The 20,771-nt window shown below is 35.3% G+C and overlaps 1 protein-coding gene across 1 annotated transcript; it reads right to left on the bottom strand.

Moving 5' to 3' along the window:
* Positions 1–362: 362 nt before the first annotated feature.
* Positions 363–20,427, bottom strand: Sec20 (vesicle transport protein Sec20). Its single transcript, XM_081734443.1, has 5 exons — positions 20,068–20,427; positions 12,296–12,480; positions 8,671–8,778; positions 6,448–6,569; positions 363–5,562 (listed from the first exon to the last, which is right to left on the bottom strand). The coding sequence occupies exons 1-5, from the start codon at positions 20,215–20,217 to the stop codon at positions 5,375–5,377; spliced, it is 753 nt and encodes a 250-aa protein (XP_081590569.1). The 5' UTR covers positions 20,218–20,427; the 3' UTR covers positions 363–5,374.
* Between the last annotated feature and the right edge of the window lie 344 nt (positions 20,428–20,771).

Below are 20,771 nucleotides of genomic sequence, written 5' to 3'. Positions count from 1 at the left end.
GTTTCTTACTGCGATATATCCAGCCCACTGTCACTTCAATGCTTTTGTTTATGACAATATATGTCCACCTAATATTTTCTGATTCATGTGATTCTTTTCCTATCTTTGTGGGTGATACTAATACACATCGTCCATGCTTCATTGTGCAGTCTCCAGGCGGTGAATGCCTGATTTTGTTAATATCCACGCTTTCGAAACAGGCAAAATGCACAATTTTAAGCTTTAGGGACATTAGCATTTTACTTTTCAAAATGAAGCTGTTTATTCCGAATGCAATCCAGCCGCTGTGCTCCGCTCCCCATGTAATATATATTTTGTACGTTTATAATACGTTATTTTTGTACAAGAAAACGCAATTTATTTCTTTTAAAAAAAGACATTTTTCTTTTATTTTTATTTTACAAATACACGTCCTTCAAATTCAGATTAATTTTCAGTACTACAGTTGTATGAATAACTTGTAGTATTACGTCATATGATACGTTATAAGCTTTCGGGAGCAACTTTTATTTAAATTCAGTATTAAAATAGTATTATTCAACAACTTTCCTTACATAAAAATAATTTACATTATCTTATTCATTTTTGTAATAAAATCACAGCTACATTAGAGCTAGTCAAATGATTTGCATCCTAGTGTTTTCTAAATCATTTAAAAGAATACACTGTGTATAAAAATAGAATAAATTAATTATATTTATAACATTACAACATAACATACTGCATCCTTGTTCAACAACAAATTTAGGATTATTAGTACATACAGTCTAATATGTAGAATAAATCTGCCACACATTTAATTCATACAATTAAGAATATTATAAAATAGATAGTTTCTACTGTTGTGTGACATTATTAAAACTTTAATTAGATAATAACCACAAACGAAATATTTAGTTCAACGTTGTTCGGTTATATCCTTAGGTTATAATTACGAATGATAAAATGAAAGTGAGTGATGAAACTGCTGCTACAATTAAGATAGTGGAAAAACGAAAGGACCCCAAGAAAATTAATGTAACGGTGACGTTTACAAATTCAAATGCCTGGAATCACGGAAATTTGGATTCTAAATGCATATTGCAGATGAAATTTCCTTATTTGATAGTGGAAATAATGTTTTTCCATTAATTTTTCTTTATTACATTAGACTGTATGTAACTACCTTTTTCAAACGTATGGTTGGAGTAAAGATACTCCGACGCATTATTCTGGTGCGTAATTAATTGTTTTTACAAAAACACGGAGAGACTCTTTACACTGAAAGTTAATTTCATTTACCTCCTAAATCAAGAAAAATAAATTAAATAAATTAGACAATTGAATCAAAATTACTAGAAGATAAAAAAAAATGTATTTACTTGTAGTACGGTTGTTCAAAAAATCTATTGAATGAAAACTATACATGAATATTAGCTAGTTTTACATTTGCTTAACAACTCCTATCACGAAAGAGAGTAAAAAAGTTGGAATGAGGAAGCGTAATTGGAATGGAAATAATACACAATGAATTAGGGATGTCTGAGTGGGAATTAAAACTTTACAAAAGGTGAAAAGAGCATTTCAATGGAACATGCTAACTCAGCAGAAGGTGAGGAAGTGTTCGAACAGGAAACAGTGCATAAAGAAATTCCTAGTTTTCAACAGGATGACATCTAAATTTCAGAGAAAACTGCAAACTTCAATCATATGCCACCTAGAATATTTGTGGCACTTTTACTCTTTGAACGTGAAAAATCTTTTACTTCTATATCTATATGAAGACAACATAGTGATTATCCCGTAGGATTGTACATCGAGATGAGATTTGTGTATATATAATAATATATATATCTGCATATATTTTTAATTCTAATCAAGATGACAAAGAGTGAAGAACAATAATTCAAGTTACTTCTTTAGACAATATTCTACATTAACAATACAATCTTTTATGAATATCTGTGGTATACTAAAATGTCTGTCTTTTAATAATACTACTACTACAAAACTTCAGCATTAAGGATACCCATAAGCAACTTAGCTTTACTAACCGATTGTAACTGAGAGATGCTAAATAGAAGGTAAGTCACTTCCAGCTGGAATTAGAAATACAGAACACACACTGAGTTTAAAGCAACAGTGTAGCAAGTAAATAAGAAAAAAAAATTAACGAATTTGCATTTCTGACTTTCTAAGCGTATATATATCTATCTTCAACTGATTGCTATCAAAATTATTCTGCAATTTTATACAAGTCATTTTTTTATTTCCATAATTAGAATTACCTCTCTTAGCTTCAAGATTGATTTCCTTCGAGAAACAAACATTCAGTTACATGGTCATTCAAATAAACTGAGGCCAACTGTTTTAAGATACATTTATACATCTAAAAATAATAATAATAAACTTAGAAAAAAGTCAAATCACGACCTCTATTTAAGGTCTGACGGAAACCCATCTCCGTTATAATTTCCTTCTGATTATCAACAAATACTGTATTATCTTTTCTAATGTAGTTGTTAAAAAAAAAGTTTATGTGCCACTGTTCCTTACAAATTAATGGAAACTGTGCCCAACTGAATTCGATCTCAAGACTATGCTAACCATTTAGCTACTCTGCAACTTTGGAAGAACGTTCACTCAGTATACTATGTTGTATGTTCCAATATTATCTTAATTCTTTATTTCTTTTTCATCTTTCTAACATTCAGCTTCTTTCACAATTGTTCCGGCTGATTATATAAACTAACATTAATACGAACCTTGCACTTCGGATAATAGTCTCGTAACTACTAAATTGAGAAAATCTTTGCTCATAAAAGTATATAGTTTTTCTAATTACGGAATTAAAACTATTAGCGCCATTAGCGAAAATGTCGACAGCTATATAATAATTGTGCACTCTTAATATAGTGTTATCAGAATTCTTCTTCTTTTTTATATATGCAGTCATATTCAACATTCATCATACTTTCACATACATTTACACTCACACTTTTAGATTAAATGACTTGGTACGCAGTTAATAATATACAGAAATTGTTTTCGCTTTTTTCTAAACCCTATATAAAGATGATTATATAGGACTTTTGAAAGAAAGATATTTACTCATTTGAACATAACTGAACCTGTATTCTGTCTAATTACATAAAGACCTAAACCGACATATGATTGCAAATAATATTTTGACTCATTTCTTCATACATTGTTATACAGTAAAACCTGTCTGTTGGGCATCATCGTTTCCATTGAAAAGTGGTCAACTTACAGAAAATAAGTGTGATTGGTTGTTTTTATAATAGGATTTCTAGTATTACTTGATTGCAAAATTTAGAAAGCTATGGCACGACAGCTACTTTTAAATAGTGTACAATTTAAATAATGTACATAATTATGTCAAAACAAGCTACACCGACAAGCCATCAGGTGCCAATAGTTGACAAAGAGATTCTTAGCTTTAACTTTAAGAATTTTCCGGAATTAGTAAAGCTCCCCACTGATGAAAGGAGCCGATATAGTTAATACTTTTACCAAAATAGACAGGGTAAACAAATACGTACAACCATTTCCTGAATTCCTGTACGTGCTTCTACTTATTCACATCTTCCTTCACCATCCCTTTATCAGAGTAGTGTTCTGGCCTTGACCTCCAGGAACAAATTGTGGGAATCCATGCTTCTTTGTCTCTAGTCACAAATATAGAACATCTGCTTCTCATATGGGAATACTAAAAAGTTAGGAAAAATAACAAAACGGTATTTTGTGTGGCCAAGATAAGAAAGTAATTTTATCATTATCATGAGAGTAAACATTGCTTCAATGCTGCCAACTTCAAGATAGACAGGCGGTCAATTTACAGAGTAATAAGTAACGAATGCCTATGGGAAAATGCAGGTTCAAGACGAACCAGGCCAAGATGAACAGGTGGCCAAGTTGACAGGTTTTACTGTATTTGTTATAGATCAACCCAATGCATTATTTGACCATTTTCATTAAGAAGATTACAATTTTGTACATCTGAATCATAGCAGTATAGATCTCAAAAATATGCTGACGCCATGAGATGTGATTAAAAGTAGAATTTGAAGATTTGAAGAGCGCCGCTGAAGATGATGAAAGCTTTCATTGAAAATTTTGGCAATTAAATATCAACGTATAAAAAGGAGAATCAAGTTATTATATCTAATTTTATCTTGACGTAACATTTGCAGTGTCACAAACGAATTCCGAAAAGGAATGATAAAGTGGACTCAGTAATCAGAAACCGAAATCCTCTTTAAATCATTTTTACTGATTCGGATCATCTTCGGCTGTTTTAATCAAACATATAATCGAAGTGGCTTTTCATTATTCACTTCTCGGCAATATTTTGTTCTTTTCGATTTCACGCAAATAATCCTAAAACGTTAGATCTCAACACTTTTGTTGTGGATTATAAAACATCTTCACATGTTCTTTGGAGAAAAATAAATTGAAGCATTTCCCCGAATAACATTGTATGGCGCATTTGGGACTTTTCTGAGTTGCCACTGGAATCATGCTGTAGAACATGACTAACATATACTCAAAGATTCGTTACTCCGTTACTCGGGATGTGGCCGTAGTACGCTCGCACGCAAACTTTGAGCCGAGCACTGTTGTTTATGGAAGCTTACTTCAGTTTTCGTAGTTTTTTCGGTTTCACTGAAATGTGTGTTATCCGTGCCAACGCTTTAATTGTATATTGTAAGACAGTGTTTTGTGTTCTATCGCATACAAAATTCATTTTTAACATTCAACTCATGTACATACGAAGACAAAGTGAAATCAAAAGATTGGAAAAGGAAATCTCAGAAAATTTACGCTGAAGGCGACAGTGATATTTTAGTTTTAAATGTACTTTAGCAGTACGAAAAAAAAGGATGGAAAAAATACAATCATAGAGAAGCTGTTGAGTCTTAGATTGTAATGTACTACCATAAACTTAGGCGGAAAAAAATCTTTTTTTTTTCCATATACACCAAAATTTTTAACAAAATTTTAAGGCATATATTTACAGGAACTATGCCTATATAACTTTATACCAATCCTGATTGGTGTCCTTTTCTGGAGTACATAACTTTATACCAATCCTAGAGTATATGCATATTGATATCGAAGTCTACGTAGATGAACAATTCAAGGACCAGCCTCTTAAGTCTCTTCCAAAAATTTTCGACATTAATCTATTCCTTTGTTTACAAAATTACAACCTCCAAGATTCTAAGGCAATCTCACTATGAAAATAATCTGTACAAATAGTAATTCGGTCAACATTGTGTCTTAAAATTATATTAAGGCATCCAACATGGGAATTCCACTCTTTTGCTTTGCCATTGTAGCACCAAAATTTTCTTAGTATCTATGCTCTTCCTTAAAATAGTCTCTTTTTAACTATGTAGGCTACACACGCAAAAAAGAAAGCCAGTGCAAATATCACTAGCACTTTGTCCGTCACCTCTCTACGTCCATACTTTGTTAACAGCTTTCTTGACTGTCCAATCACAACGCCCATGCCTTTGAATTCATCTTGGGTGTCATGAACAGTTGTTGACGAGTTGGCTGTAAAAAGATAGTAAAGTACCTCAATAGGGTTACATTGAAATCTATAGAAATGATAGTAAAATGATTTTAGATAACATTTTACAAATTAATTCAAGAAATATTCACTCCGCTCTTTACTACACTTTTACCAATTTATGAAATCTTTACTTACCAAATTTATATATCCCGCTAAGACAAGAACGTCCGATTTTCTCATGAATTGACGATCGATGCGCGCATTGGTTTACTTAAAATACTATAGCTTTACTGTTTGTTATACTTTCTAATGATACAGAAAAACAAATGTCAAAAGACATTGTGAAGAATATATTCCAATACTATTTGTCTTATCTTGAAAGCAAGAATATGGTGAAACATCCGCACTTGAAAGACACAAGGTTAAACAATCATAGTCGAATTTTCACTTCCTTTGCTGGTAACAATGTCAAGACGCAGGAAAGAAACAGGAGCTTAATGCGGATAGAATAAATGAGAATTAATTATTCAGGTAACAATTATGTACACAAACATCTTGGCTCATCTTAAAGAAAGAATTCTCATAGTGAAAAAATCTACAGCGTACTTTTCATCTTTTTCTTAGTATGACGGTAAACAAAGATTTAAGTATAATATCCTACATTTTCGTACGGATCAATAAGAAATACAAATGAATGATGAAATAAGATATAAGTTTCAGAATGAATAACTAATGAGGGATGACATACAAACACGCCGTAGAAATACATGCACACTGCAGTAGTATGTATGTAGTGAGTACAGACATAGCGATATGTGATTGAATTCGTGACTCTGCGTACCAGAAATGAAATGTTCTATTATGAGTAACCGCTACATACATACTACAGTATTAATATTATTCTGCCGTAATATTTAAGGACTCACCCAACGTATCCAGAGTTTCTGCACTTCGCTGGGTTGTTTCTGCTAGATGCCTACTGATGGACTGCAAGTGATCTGTAACATCGGAAGACATTTTCACTAAGCTTTCTTTATCCTTGCGCTGCCTGGAAATAAAGAAACAGAAAAGAATAATCATCTTTTGATTCAGTCTCCCAAACAACTTTCTGTGTTATCAGAGTACATTACAGAAACTTAAGATAGAAAAAAATAAAAAGTAATAATAATAATGAAAGAAGATCATGATGATGATGATCATCATCAATAATAATAATAATAATAATAATAATAATAATAATAATAATAATAATAATAATAATAATAATAATAATAATCATCATCATCATCATCGGTATACGTCATATTTCATTAAAAATTGTAGTTTTATATTTATCGTGAATCTTTTTTTTTTTTTTTTTTTTTTTTTTTTTTTTTTTTTTTTTTAATGGATGGAGTAAAGTCATTCACTTATTTTTCACATCAATTGAAGTGCTCAGTAAAAGCTCGAAGCAAATATAGAGACTGACCCATCGGGACAACTTGTAAATAACGACACTTGCCAAAGTTGCTTTCACAGAGCAACAAAATTGTACGGACACGTGCATCAGTTTTTTAGTTGTTGTGTGCCAGAATGAAGGTGTTACAAAGGCAAAATACCGCCGAAAAAATATATCGCTTTCAGGAAGTGTACAATGACTCTTCTCCATGCAAACGTTAGCAATTCTCGCATAACAGAACAGTGGCGGAGCAATGTCTGTGTGACAAAAGAACCATCATTAGTGTTACAATTAAACGTTATGCACAGTTCCACCACAGCTCACATCTTTTGTACCCATAAAGGGCAAACTCTTATGATCTGAACTGCAGGAAATTCGCAATATGGTGAGAATCCTTACCACAACGTGGCCCAATCAACAGTGAATCGTGCAACTCATCACAAGCTGAGACTGCAAACTGTCCGCAAGGCTAGCATGCAAGCGTTACGCGTTAACACTACGGCATATTGGAGAACAAAGAGCAAGGGCAGAAGGGTATATGAGCGCCACTAGCTGGTGGCCGCTCGAAATATGTTCTGACAAAGGAAAAACATGGATTTAACTACGTGACTGTGGTAAAATTTAGATCATCATCTGCAGATGTGTTCACGAAAATAATAATAATTATTATTATTATTTTGGGGTAAATGCAAAGAAAGTTTCGAAAGGGTTTAGGTTGTTACTGGCTTTTGCTACAGAGGGAAACTCAAGATTTGTAAGGTTGAAAAAAATGTCAAAATCAATCTCCTCAAAACCGGTTATGTAATCATCGTGCAGATGTGCAACCGGACTAAGCTTCAAACCATATGACCAAAACATCGCTGGCCTTTTACCGAGCACGGCAGATGTAACTGGTATTCATGCTATTCCATTGGAGAATATTTCCATTAAGAGTAGTCCGTTAGTCCTATGAATTGCAGTGCTAATTTGGACTTCTCGAACGGCGCCTTTCATCACGTCGGGCTCACACCGTAAATGGGCTATCAAGAGATTGCAAGCAGGCGTGAGACAATATACCCAACGAAATTGTTGCAAGAGATCCTGTCAGTGGCGGATCTAGAAGGTAAAAATTAGGGGAGGGGGGCAGCCAGAACCCACACTATGTATATCATGAGTTTACTATAAACTTTTGAAAATATATAAATAATAGCTTCAATTATTTTTGTCACTCAAAAAACTGGGGGGGGGGGAGGCTAGGCTCGCCAGCCCTGGCCTAGGTCCGCCACTGGATCCTGTGATGCACAATGGAATATACCTGCTGCCATCACATCGAACATGATCGATGGTGGCTGGGTGGAATATCTTAGGCAAGCAATAACTTGAATTTATTTGGATGGAAACGGTCAGCCTGTCTATACGTCATACTGCATCAAAATTAAAATGTCTTCACGAAAGTTAACATGAGTAATTATTTAATCACAACGTAACATAGGAACATCATGTGCAAACTTCCAATCTTGATTTATTATTATTATTATTATTAATTATTATTTTTTTTCAACCTCAAGTTTATGAGACTTAAGCCTACAACCATTGTACACGAGCATAGATGGATCGTCCTGGCCACGCGGAAACTGGGCCATTAGCTGGCAGGTTTCCATTGCAGCCAAATGTATAAATATATCAATACATATATACATGAATAAATAAAAATCGACTAACTGATACATACCTTTGCTTCTGAGATAATTCAGTTCCTTCGTCAAATAATAACTCCTTGGAATTTTTCTCTATTGTCAACTGGCATACTATGTTCGCTTTTCGGAAATTCGCCAAAGTACTGAAAAATTAAATAATAATTAAATCTTCCCTAATTCTTTCAAGCTTTACGCACTACACTATACATTACTACCACAAATTATTAAATGTTCGAGCACTTAAATACATATACACATTATCAGAATTATACAGATGGTGATCAGAAAAATGGAAACACCTGTAGTTGGCAACACGTCAGATGTATGGGTTGGCAGTGGTGTCGTGGCGCCCGCAGCGCCGGGCCGCTGGTGGTGGTGTGTTAGGTCGGTCTCCATACTACATCTGGCGCAGTGGAACAGCAGTGTCCAGTGGCTGCAGCAGACGGAGGTAGTGTAAAATGGGAGACCTCTCAGATTTTCAAAGAGGGCAAATTGTTGGTGCGCGGTTATGTGGAGTGAGTGTGACGGCAGTGGCTACTGTGTTAGGTGTGTCGCGTGGGACAGTGTCGAAGGTGATGACGGCCTACACAACACACGGGAAATCCACATCGGGGAAGCGAAACAGTGGGCGAAAGAAAATCATGAGTGACAGGTCACGCCGGGTATTAAAGCGCATTGTCACGCAGAACCGTCGTGCCACTGCGGAGCAAGTGACGGATAAACTCAATCAGCACCTCCCCCACCCTGTTTCGACAATCACAGTCCGCCGCGAATTACATGACATGAACTTTCGGGGTCGTGTTGCACGGGCCAAACCGCTCATCAGGGACCATAACGCTTTCGCACGCCGCAAATGGTGCTGCGACCATGTAACTTGAACCGTTGAGGACTGGAAACGTGTGATATGGTCGTATGAGTCATCCTTCACCCTATTCCCAACCACGGGCCGTGTTTATGTGTGGAAAGCGCCCAAAGAAGCTTATGATCTGCAGTGTCTCCGCCCAACTGTGAAACATGGCGGCGGCTCGGTGATACTGTGGGCCGCCATATCATGGTTTTCATTGGGTCCTGTGGTCACACATAGCGGACGAATCACTGCCAACGATTATGTCGCAATTTTAGGAGACCACTTGCATCCTATGGTCCGGATGTTGTTCCCGGACAATGACGCCATCTTCCAGGATGATAATGCACCCATTCACACAGCTGGCGTTGTTGCAGCGTGGTTTGAGGAACATCAGGATGAAGTTCAACACCTTCCCTGGCCCGCCCAATCCCCAGATCTCAACAAATTGAACATCTGTGGTCCGTCTTGGAAACACGACTCCGGCGACGATTTCCACCTAAATCCTCTCTCACAGAACTGGCCGATGCCCTGCACGAGGAATGGTGTAAAATTCCACTTGCTACCATTCACGACCTCTATGCCTCCATCCCACGTCACATCAAGGCTGTTCTGAAGGCGAAAGGTGGCCCGACACCATATTAATCTGGTAAGTTGCAATTTCGTTCAGGTGTTTCTATTTTTCTGATCACCATCTGTATGTTCAATTGCAATCCTTGAAAATAAGAAAAAAATTACATCTATAAGTTTTAAATCCCACAATTATGCCGGTTAGGCTAAAGGAGACGGTGATGATGAGAAATGAATAAAATGGTGGAATGAAGAAAGTGGGAGGAAACGGGAGAACCCCGAGAAAACCAACAAGCACGGTGTTTGTCCACCAGAAAGTCCACACGGCGCGAGCTGGGATCGAACCAGGGACCCCAAGCATAGGAGGTGAACGCCCTATCACTGAGCCACCGCGTCCCCTCCTTGAAAATAAGAATAGATAATAACAGTAAAAGCGACTTCCTTAAACAGTTAAGGTACTTTTCCTTTGTAATCGAGAGATTCCTGGTTCAAACTGCACTACCAGCAATGTTAATAGTTTTTTTTTTATTATTATTATTTATTTAATTCTCCACAAGAACGTCATGATTGTACATTCATCTTCAATTAATTTTTCACATACATTAAAACGATAACTTTCCCTTTCGACTTGGTGGGAGCTTCGCTTTAAGATATTACCATGTTAAAGAACTGCATTGACGGTTTAATTTGTTTATCTCAAAATATGTCTAACTATAAGCAAAATTAAATTCGAGTCGAAATTAAGACCGCCAACAATCCTGAAAAGTCAACGAACGGATCGGAGAATTCACACACATAAGGGATTTTAATCTAATCCAAAAATAGCAGCATTACAGCATAAAAAATATTATACCTGTAGCAAGATTTCTTTTATAATGTCTTATATATCTGGTCATTTCCAATTAAAGTTTTCAATGCAAAATTAAAGATGAAAGAAAAGTGTTCTCCATACTTAAATAGTAAATCCTTTTCATTCAATACAAGTTTTTCAGTATTTCTATAGCACATTTGCTTCGAAGCAGTCGCTTATCAATTCAAACCCAGGCAAGGTGTTGACTATTTTCACAAGCTACAACTGACATCTTATCTGAACGATTTCTCACAGAGAGATTCAAAAAAGCTACTGGTGCCAACGTTTATTCACGCTCCAGCTATTGAGGTAAACGTAATTACTATGTGGGAAAATCCCAGCACAATAACAAAGAGTTCACTGTGTTATTTTATTAAACCCGAGATAGTGGAAGGGAACGACCTGTCCTATGAGGGTCGATCTTGTATAACGGTCTAAGCACCTGTCAACTGGACCGCACTGAAGCCGTGGTCATGGTTCGGAATACAGATTAATAGCAGGTCCTGCCCTTCATAAGAACGTCAACACAGCTCAGTCTATGTTATCTTATATGTAAAGTGAATCCCTTCCGTTGGTCTGGACTAGACAGCGATTGGTAAACATTTTTATGAGTTAAAAAAAAAGGAAAAAAAAAACAATATTACAATAAATTTACAAAATTTATTGTAATATTAAGCTCTATTAAGGATTTATGCTTTTCGTAATCTGTTTCGGACTAGGATGCACTGATTCTCAAAAGTATAAACAAATGCTGATCTGTCATATACTAAAACAACTCTTCCGAGGTAGTCCTATACTTCTTTTGATCTGTCAGATTAGAAATCATGTCGAGGACCAGATAGAACCATTCAGAGAGCCGTTTCTAGCCAGCAGGCCGTAGTTTGTCCATCACTGGTCTAGTAGCTTGCGCGACCTTTGGTGCACAGAGTAGCGGGTTCGATTCCTGATGAGAGAGATCTGAAATTTAAACACATTACGGTACATCGAATTCCAGCTTAAACTGTAAATTCAAGTTTTATATAGCCTAGTGCTGAAAGGGATGCTAAACTCCAATCAACTAATATAAAATCAACTTCTTACAGAAGTTCGAACTGATCACCAATTGGTTACTGTTACTGCAAAGTGTGAACACTAAACTCAATACTCTATCCCAGAACGATTGAAAATATCAAGGTACAGCATTAAACTACATATTTCCATAGGGGAAAAAAAAAATCTTGGATGAAATGTCTACCAATAAAATGTGATTTAAACATTATTCTCAGATTTTTCATATCAAACATCTACCAATAAGAACTGAATGCAAACTATACAGCTGATACAATAAGAACTAACATACACGTTTATAATATTCTATAATTCTTAACCTATCAATTATACACATAATGTCTTATACCTTGTTAGCTGCTGTCGATAGCTCTCCACTTCTTTCAACAGCTCTACTTTATCACTTTCTTTGTCTTCCTCTTTGGCAATCTTTTCTAAATCTCCGATCTGTTTCCTCAAAACTCCGATTTTCTTACGGACTTCACTATTAAGCTCATGTAGAATCTCCTGTGGTCCTTGACAAGCATGGATGTCCTAAATATTGAAATATACATATATTATTTCGTTCACCAACGTAGGAGTTTATATTCGTAATAATAAAGACTCTTTTAAACTATTCTTTGAATTCTCAAATGGAGTTTGTACTAGGAAAGGGTGAAGTTATTAATAAATTACTTACTGGCAAACTTGGGCACTTAAAACAAAATAACCCTTTATATTTCACGTTGACCAATTATTCATTTATGCACACTAAATCATTCCACACTACTAATTCTTAAAAGGCGAATAATTGGTTAATGCGGAATAAGAATAAAGACAGCATTTATGAAATACAGTATGAAAAATTCAAGCCGCGAGAGCGCAGTGGACTGTGGTGGACAAACAATTTATGCGTAACACACAGAGTAAAAAAGTGACCGACTGGACCAGAACTAGAACCCAGAACCTCCGACATACCATGCCGATGCGTTAACCTCTATGCCACCACGAGGTCGGTACTCTCGTCTCGGACCATGTGGGTTGTAGCACATACTTCCGCTGTGATTACGACAATCCCTGTGTCCATATAGCGAGCACCCATGACGGTCTAATTTTTTCATATATTAATAAGAGGAAACAACCGATTTTTTAAATACACCAGATCCTCGCTTGGTGCTGAGGTTAACGCATCGACACGGTATGTCAGAGGTCCCGGGTTCGAGTCCCGGTCTTTCACTCTTTGTATATGAAGAATTTGCACCAAGTAAGGATCTGGTGTATTTAAAAAATCAGTTGTTTCCTCCTTTTATTAGTATAAACGTATGCGTAAATTTTCTCGGGATTCTCCAGTTTCTTACCATTTTGTTCATTATCATTATATCCGTCACCCTTTGCTTCGGTGCAAAATCATGGGGCATTAAAAAGGAAAATAAGTTACTCGGCAGCTGATGACTTTCGATGTTTTAATTAAATTTTGCAAAATAGCCAACAACCATGTAACTACAATTGTCATATTTCACAAGTATTGGTAACAGTAACATATTCTCCATTCAGGACTAAATGATATCAAGTGATTCAGTGATTTTGTCCACAGATGAATAATATGCCTGCGTTTCTTTACTTCCAAGTCTAAATACTGTAAATGAGGCGACAAGTTCAGTTATAAAACAAGAAATCTTCGAAAGAAAGAAGATACCTTAATCAACTCACAACAATTATTTTCACAGGGTGAAGAAAACACGTCATTTTTTTTCCGCACTGACGATGGTGAAAAAATATCGCTGAAACTTTGTGGATAATTTTTTCATATGAATAGTCTATGTAAATGCTGGGTATATTGTTGTTATTACATATTCTGATATTTAACGACATCAAAGCGCTTCGCTAACCTCACTCCCACTATTTTTGAATATTAGTGGATAACTTACTATGAACAGTATCAAAAACGTAGAAATTGAGCCAGTAGTGTCTACAAAATAAGCTCTGTCTTTAGGTAATGATTTGAGGTAATATAAATAATTGGTGAAGTTTGATGCTTCAAAAAGAGTTTCGTTTGTATTCTTTTAAGAGGAACACTTTGGGCCGTATCAAGTGGGCAAAAAATCCTGAGATAACTTAAATTGAAATCAGTATAGACCTTTTTTTCTTTTATTCTTTCTTCGTCAATATTTTTTAAAAATTATTTTATTTCTTTATAATTCCCATTGCACAGTATAAAGTAAGTTTCCAGAGCTGGATATCTTGGTGTGCCTTCCGTACCCAGGAGTGTATCCAACTGAGGTTGAAATTTATTTTTTTTTTGGGGGGGGGGGGAGGCATATACATTAGCTTTGCCATGGCTAAGACTTCTTTCCAAGGATTTTATCTTTGCTGTATCTGAGGACAAATTACATTTTGCTGTGGCTAATTTTCTGTTGAGATTCTTCACTTGCTTTCTAAGAGAGATAAGTGTCTTACGAGTATCTGAAGCGTCGGAGTTTTCAAGACAGGAAATCGATGATGCTGGTAGAATTCGTCAAGAGCCCACTAGGTCAGATCCCATTAGTTTGTTATGATTTCTAGCTGCCTATTCGTAGGGGGCTTTCGATATTTAATAGACGTGGTCAAATACTTGAGAAGATTAGAAAATATGAGTGAGAATGCACTAAGTTTTAATTTCCAGTTTTCCCTCGGTAATTCAATTATTTCTCCTTTTACCACTTACCAAACAATGCATCGTTCCTGGGAGATGTAAGAAAGTGCTTAGGTTTGCAATGACCACGATAACCTGATAGGCAGACAGAAAGGAAACATCCTGGCATATTTAACACATTAAATCATCAAAAATACAATAATATTAACAAAAATAATGCACCACACAGGGAACACTAAGAGAAAGCACTTAAATACAAACACACACACACTTAAAACATATAGGATATAGACAAAACCCGCGACTTCTCAAACTTTCCTACAAATTGTTAAATTTGAAGCCAGCTCAATCGCAGCGCCATTATTACGAGGTTCCACAGTTTCCAATGATTAGAGGCTGACAAAGCGCACTTATTCTTCTACTTGCTATGGTTTACTCTTAACTGTTAACACAAATATTTCTTATTTTCATGCTTTCTTTGCTTTTCATATGTACTGTATTACAGTGCAAAATTAGTATCTTTCAACTGTTAAGTGTTGCAAACTATGCACTATTCACAAATAACGAAAATAACGAATTCTTACCTTGTCATGTTTCCAATCAACACTATAAATAACACTCTATTACGGTATTATGTAAATAAACTTTTTAGAGGGGGCATTGGGGGAGGAGCTCCCTATCAAATACATGTCCCTGGAACATCAAAAATTACAAAGGGCACACGAAAATACTTATTTCCTGCACTAAGCTTCCATACAAACTGCCTCTGAAAGCGTTTCTTAAGGGAGCAGTTGCATTGATGGGTGCACATAAAGAAGGCTGAGTATACAGCGTGCGTAGATATGACATAAAAACTACAGTGCATAAAATACGAATTAACTTAATTCACAAACCAACTTGTGCCAGTTGGTCACTGAAAAGCATGAATGCTATCTAACCAATTCAGCGCAGAAATGCAGCTACAGTGACTAATTAGTAGTGAGGGTGTTTCCCTAGGAAGGAGGCACGTCAGGACTGTCGATATACGCATACACGAGGATAGTGAAGAAAGACTTTATATGGTATAAAACACATGTCTTATGTGTGACACAGCTTTGCAATACTTCCATGATCATTTTATACACTGTGTTCACATAGCACTTTTTTACTTCACCATGTCTCTCTTATGGAATACTACGTGGTAAAGAACATACTTTCCATTTCATACTTCTACCTTATTATACACGTAAGAGGTCAGAAATATTTTGATTACTTGTACAATCCTACTGTGAAATGAAGTGACATATTTTCCTCCTGGATGTTACAAATTTATGCCCACAAAATGGGATAATATGCAAACTGTTGGCCTGTTTCACTATATTTATGTCAGACTGTTTCACTATGTCAGATGCAACTCCCCTCTTTTATTAGTTACCGCTCTACATTTCTTTACTTTCCCCATTACTGCAGCACACACGTCCTAGGTTAGTTAATAAGACAATAGGTTTCAAACACTGACATATTATCCACTATTGCCTGTTTACCTGATGTCGCATCAACACGTAAACTCATATAGTCCAGAATTTAACTTCGTTTTTCTCCCTAACTTATCACGCCACACTGAAGACATTTATTACGGTACATTTTTCGTTACTCTCATTGTGATATTTTGTCTGACTGATCATTTCACAGTACATTTTGGATTTCGGAGCCGCCATCTGCAGCAGCAGTTAACCCTTAATGACTTATATCATACAACAATATTCATTTTGCTTCTCCTTTGCCGCGGTGGCTCAGTGGTAGAGCGTTCACCTCTGGTGCTTGCGGTCCCGGGTTCGATCCCAGCCCCCGCCAAGTGAACCTTGTGGTGGACAAACACCGTGTGCGTGGATTTTCTCGGGGTTCTCCCGTTTCCTCGCACTTTCTTCATTCCACCATTTCATCCATTACTCATCATCACTGTCTCCTTTAGCCTAACCGACATAACCCTGGGACGTAAAACTCAAAGATTTCATTTCATTTTTCAATAATACGTTTTATTTCAAAGCAGTGATGAATATTTTCCGATTCATAAAAAACATACTCCACTTATTCCTATATCGTTATTTAGCCGAGATGTGAGGTGGAAAGTTTTCTCCTATATTTTTCCGGAAAATTTTCCGTTCTAAAAAAATATCAGCAATCAAGTAACAATTCCTCAGTGATCATGAAATTGATTAAATTCATGTTTAGAAATGTTAAAAAGTGAAAGTTCGTTTAAAGAATCTGAAAATTTTCATGGCTTAGACAATTTTCAGTACTATATAGAACAAGTGAAATAATTTTTCATGAATTGAAAAATTGTCTGTCCTGTATGGAAAAGTTGAAAAAGTTTGTGTGTCGGAAAATTTTCATCATTTTGAAGCAAAAAGTAAATCGCAAAGTTTTATTGCTCTGTGGAAACAAGTGAAAGGAATTTTCATAGATCGGAAAATTTTCATTGCGATGTAGAAACGAGTAGAAAAAAAAAAAACTTTTCGTAAGCTGGACAATTTTGGATATTATGTATTGTGATATTAGGTGGAAAATTTTCCACTATATTTAACTGCACATTGAGTTCAAAGTTGAATTCCTGTAGAGGAAAGTTAGTCAACAAAATTTTCCAATTAGCTTCGGGAGCCGGAAAATTTTCTAATATTTCAAGTTGGGAAGTAAAAATTTACATAGTGTTTCTCTCTCTCTCTCTCTCTCTCTGTGAGTTCCTTCGTTGCTAAGCGGTTAGCATACCCACCTTTGGCATGGGAGACCTTTCTTCGATTCCCGGCGGGAGTGCAGGTGGTTCGGATTTCACGTTAACCAGTAGGTAACGTTCCATATAGCCTCGCTGCTGAAAGGGACGTTAAACTTAAAATCAAATCAATTCAACTCACTCTCTCTATCTCTCTCTCTCTCTCTCTCTCTCTCTCTGTGTGTGTGTGTGTGTAAAGTACAGGGAACATACATCGAGTTCGTAGAGTACAAATATCCTATTCTGTTATTTAAAATTTAAATTTATTAAAAGTGATGAATATTTTACGATTCATAAAAATATTCTCCACTTATTCCTACATAGTTGTTTAGCCGTAAAATTTATTGGTAATAAATATTGCCTAAAAAAGTTTCATGAAGTGAAAATCTAACAATTCTTCATTTCTTCAAAAAGATTTCAAAAACTGCAATGCGTTCTTCCAGCAGAATCCACCTTTCATCTCACAAAATTATATTTCGTCAGTTTAATGCGCGTAACACGAAGTTTTCTCATAGCTTTACTACTTTTCTAGATTTACATAATGCAACATTTATAAATAAGTAGAGATAATATGAAGTGCCTACTGTAAATTTTTGACTACACTTGGACAAAACTTGGATTTAAGTAACTCATGAAAACAAATAATGAAACATTTTCTTTATTTAAATATATATATATATATATATATATATATATTCATTCAGAAGAGAAAGTGAGATATAACTAATAAGGAAGCTGATTTATGTAGTTGTTCTTTCAATAAAATAATAAAAGAAACGTAAAAAGCTGCACTGTTAGCTTGCGTTCTAAAAGCAACAAGAACTTTCATTTAATTTACAAAATATATATATATATCTTTTTTTATAGATATGTACTTGTTCTATCGAATTGGTATTATTTCTAATACATACTTATAAATAATAATGATAGTTTTACAATAAAACTATCTGCTCTAAGATGTTGATTACGGTATACAAAATTCCAATATTGAAATTATGAATTACGACTTTAAACACAATAAAATCAAAGAATTTCTTCTTATTTTCTGTTACAAAAATAATCTTCATAAGGAATTTTTATGTAGTTATTTCATTACATAGGCAGGCCTATATGTGAAGAAAAAGTGGATTTTTTTTTGCTTTTGAAATATTTGATCAATTGAAAAGATTTCTTTTCGATTTCTTGTTACATTTTAAATATTGCAATGGGATATTTGTTCTCTACGAACTCCATATATTTTTCCTGCACTTTACACACACAAAGAAAGAGAGAGAGAGAGAGAGAGAGAGAGAGAGAGAAACACTGTAAATTCTTACTTCCCAACTTGAAATATTAGAAAATTTTCCGGTTCCCGAAAGCTAATTGCAAAATTATAATTTGTTGCTGTCTAACATTCCTCTGCAGGAATTGAATATTATAGGAATATATATAGTGGAAAATTTTCCACCTAACATCACTATACATAATATACAAAATTTTCGGGCATATGGAAAATTTTTCCACTTGTTTCTACATCGGAATGAAAATTTTCCGATCTATGAAATTTCCTTTCACTTGTTTCTAGAGCAATAAAGGTTTCCGATTCGCAAAAAGTTGTTTTACTTTTTGCTTAAAAATGATGAAAATTTCCCCACTCAAAAAGTTTTTCGATTTTTCCATACAGGACAGACAATCTTCCGATTCATGAAGAATTATTTTCCTTGTTCCTTCATAGTACTGAAAATTGTCTAAGCCATGAAAATTTTCAGATTCTTTAAACGAACTTTCACTTTTTAACATTTCTATACATAAATTCAATTAATTTTATGATCACTGAGGAATTGTCACTTGATCACTGATATTTCTTTAGAACGGAAAATTTTCCGGAAAAATACAGGAGAAAACTTTCCACCTCACATCACGGCTAAATAACGATGTAGGAATAAGTGGAGTATGTTATTTATGAATCGGAAAATATTCATCACTGCTTTGAAATAAAACGTATTATTGAAAAATGAAATGAAATCTTTGAGTTTTACGTCCCAAGGTTATGCCGGTTAGGCTAAAGGAGACGATGATGATGAGTAATGGATGAAATGGTGGAATGAAGAAAGTGGGAGGAAACGGGAGAACCCCGAGAAAACCCACGCACACGGTGTTTGTCCACCACAAAGTTCGAACCCGGGACCCCAAGCACCAGAGGTGAACGCTCTACCACTGAGCCACCGCGGCCCCCTAAAACAAAACGTGCCCTACGGCGTTCTAACCCGCCACCACTCGCTAACCAGGGGCGGATCCAGGGGGGCGATAGCCCCCAGAAGAGGAAGCTTTCTTATTTTATATATATAAATAAAACCCATCCCAAAGTTTAGAGCCCTTAAAAGTAACAATATGACAACCCACCGCCCCCACAGAAGTCAGTCCTGGATCCGCCCCTGTCGCTAACGCTCGCTCGGCAATGCTATGTGAATTAAATAATTAACTTTGGTACGTAATAGAACCAACTTAGCTATTAACCTATTTGGAGGAACCTGTGTTTTATAACCTTCCCCACATCTTGTGACAAAATCACGTTCTGCTCAAAGTGCACTCTTACTGACATTTCTTCGTGGATTAAGAAATTACACAACATTTTCGTTTTTTTTTTTTTTTTTTCGTGCAGGTTTTACATATTTATCCTTTCATTAATTAACCACCACATTTAATCCTTACCCTATTATGTAAGGAGACTAAACCTTACATTTATACTTCAAAGAATAGTTGTCAATTCTAGTTATTAACTGACCTGTATCAATGCTTTAATTTGCAAATCGTGATTAATTATTTCCTGACGAATTATGTCCAGATATAGTTTTTCGTTATGCTTGTTCTGAAGCATTTCAACTTCACAGCACCCAATCAGTAACTTAAGTGGTTGAACTGAAGAACGTGGCATACGAAACAGATTCTGTTCTTGCTTTGTGCAGCTTTCAGTTGCACATATCCAGTTCTTTAGAGCTTATAAACGTGTTCAAAATTCAAGTATTTCCTATCCACCTATTTTTTTTATTTTGTTTTCCCTACAAACAACCACATACACATAACTTTCAGTACAACTTCTTACTGCACTAAGCAGAGCAGACGCTGTGTATAAAATTCGTCTGGTGTAGCAGGGTTGGAAGCAACTATTTTCTTCTTCTTCTTTGGTAGATGAAAAAAGTAGTAAGCTGATTATACATCGTCACAGTTTTCCATCAAATATTGTATTGACCTTTTCTTTCATGGAAATTTGGTCAAATAAGTTGTCTAAAACTTTCGCACCCATTATAAACGATTAAATATAAAATGAATATCCTTGCTCATTTGTTTATATTTCTTGATTCAATTGTTAGGTTACTTAAACGTATGTGTGTAATTTTATGGTGGCATCTGCTGAAGTAACTATAATGAATAAGGTTGTAGAAATGAATAGAATGACTATTCACAGTTACTTCTGTCTCATTTCCCTCC

This window comes from Thermobia domestica, chromosome 12 (genome assembly GCF_964235325.1).
Source record: "Thermobia domestica chromosome 12, izTheDome1.hap1.1, whole genome shotgun sequence".
In the NCBI taxonomy this organism is placed as follows: Eukaryota; Metazoa; Arthropoda; class Insecta; order Zygentoma; family Lepismatidae; genus Thermobia; species Thermobia domestica.
This window is presented reverse-complemented; position numbering and strand designations above follow the sequence as displayed.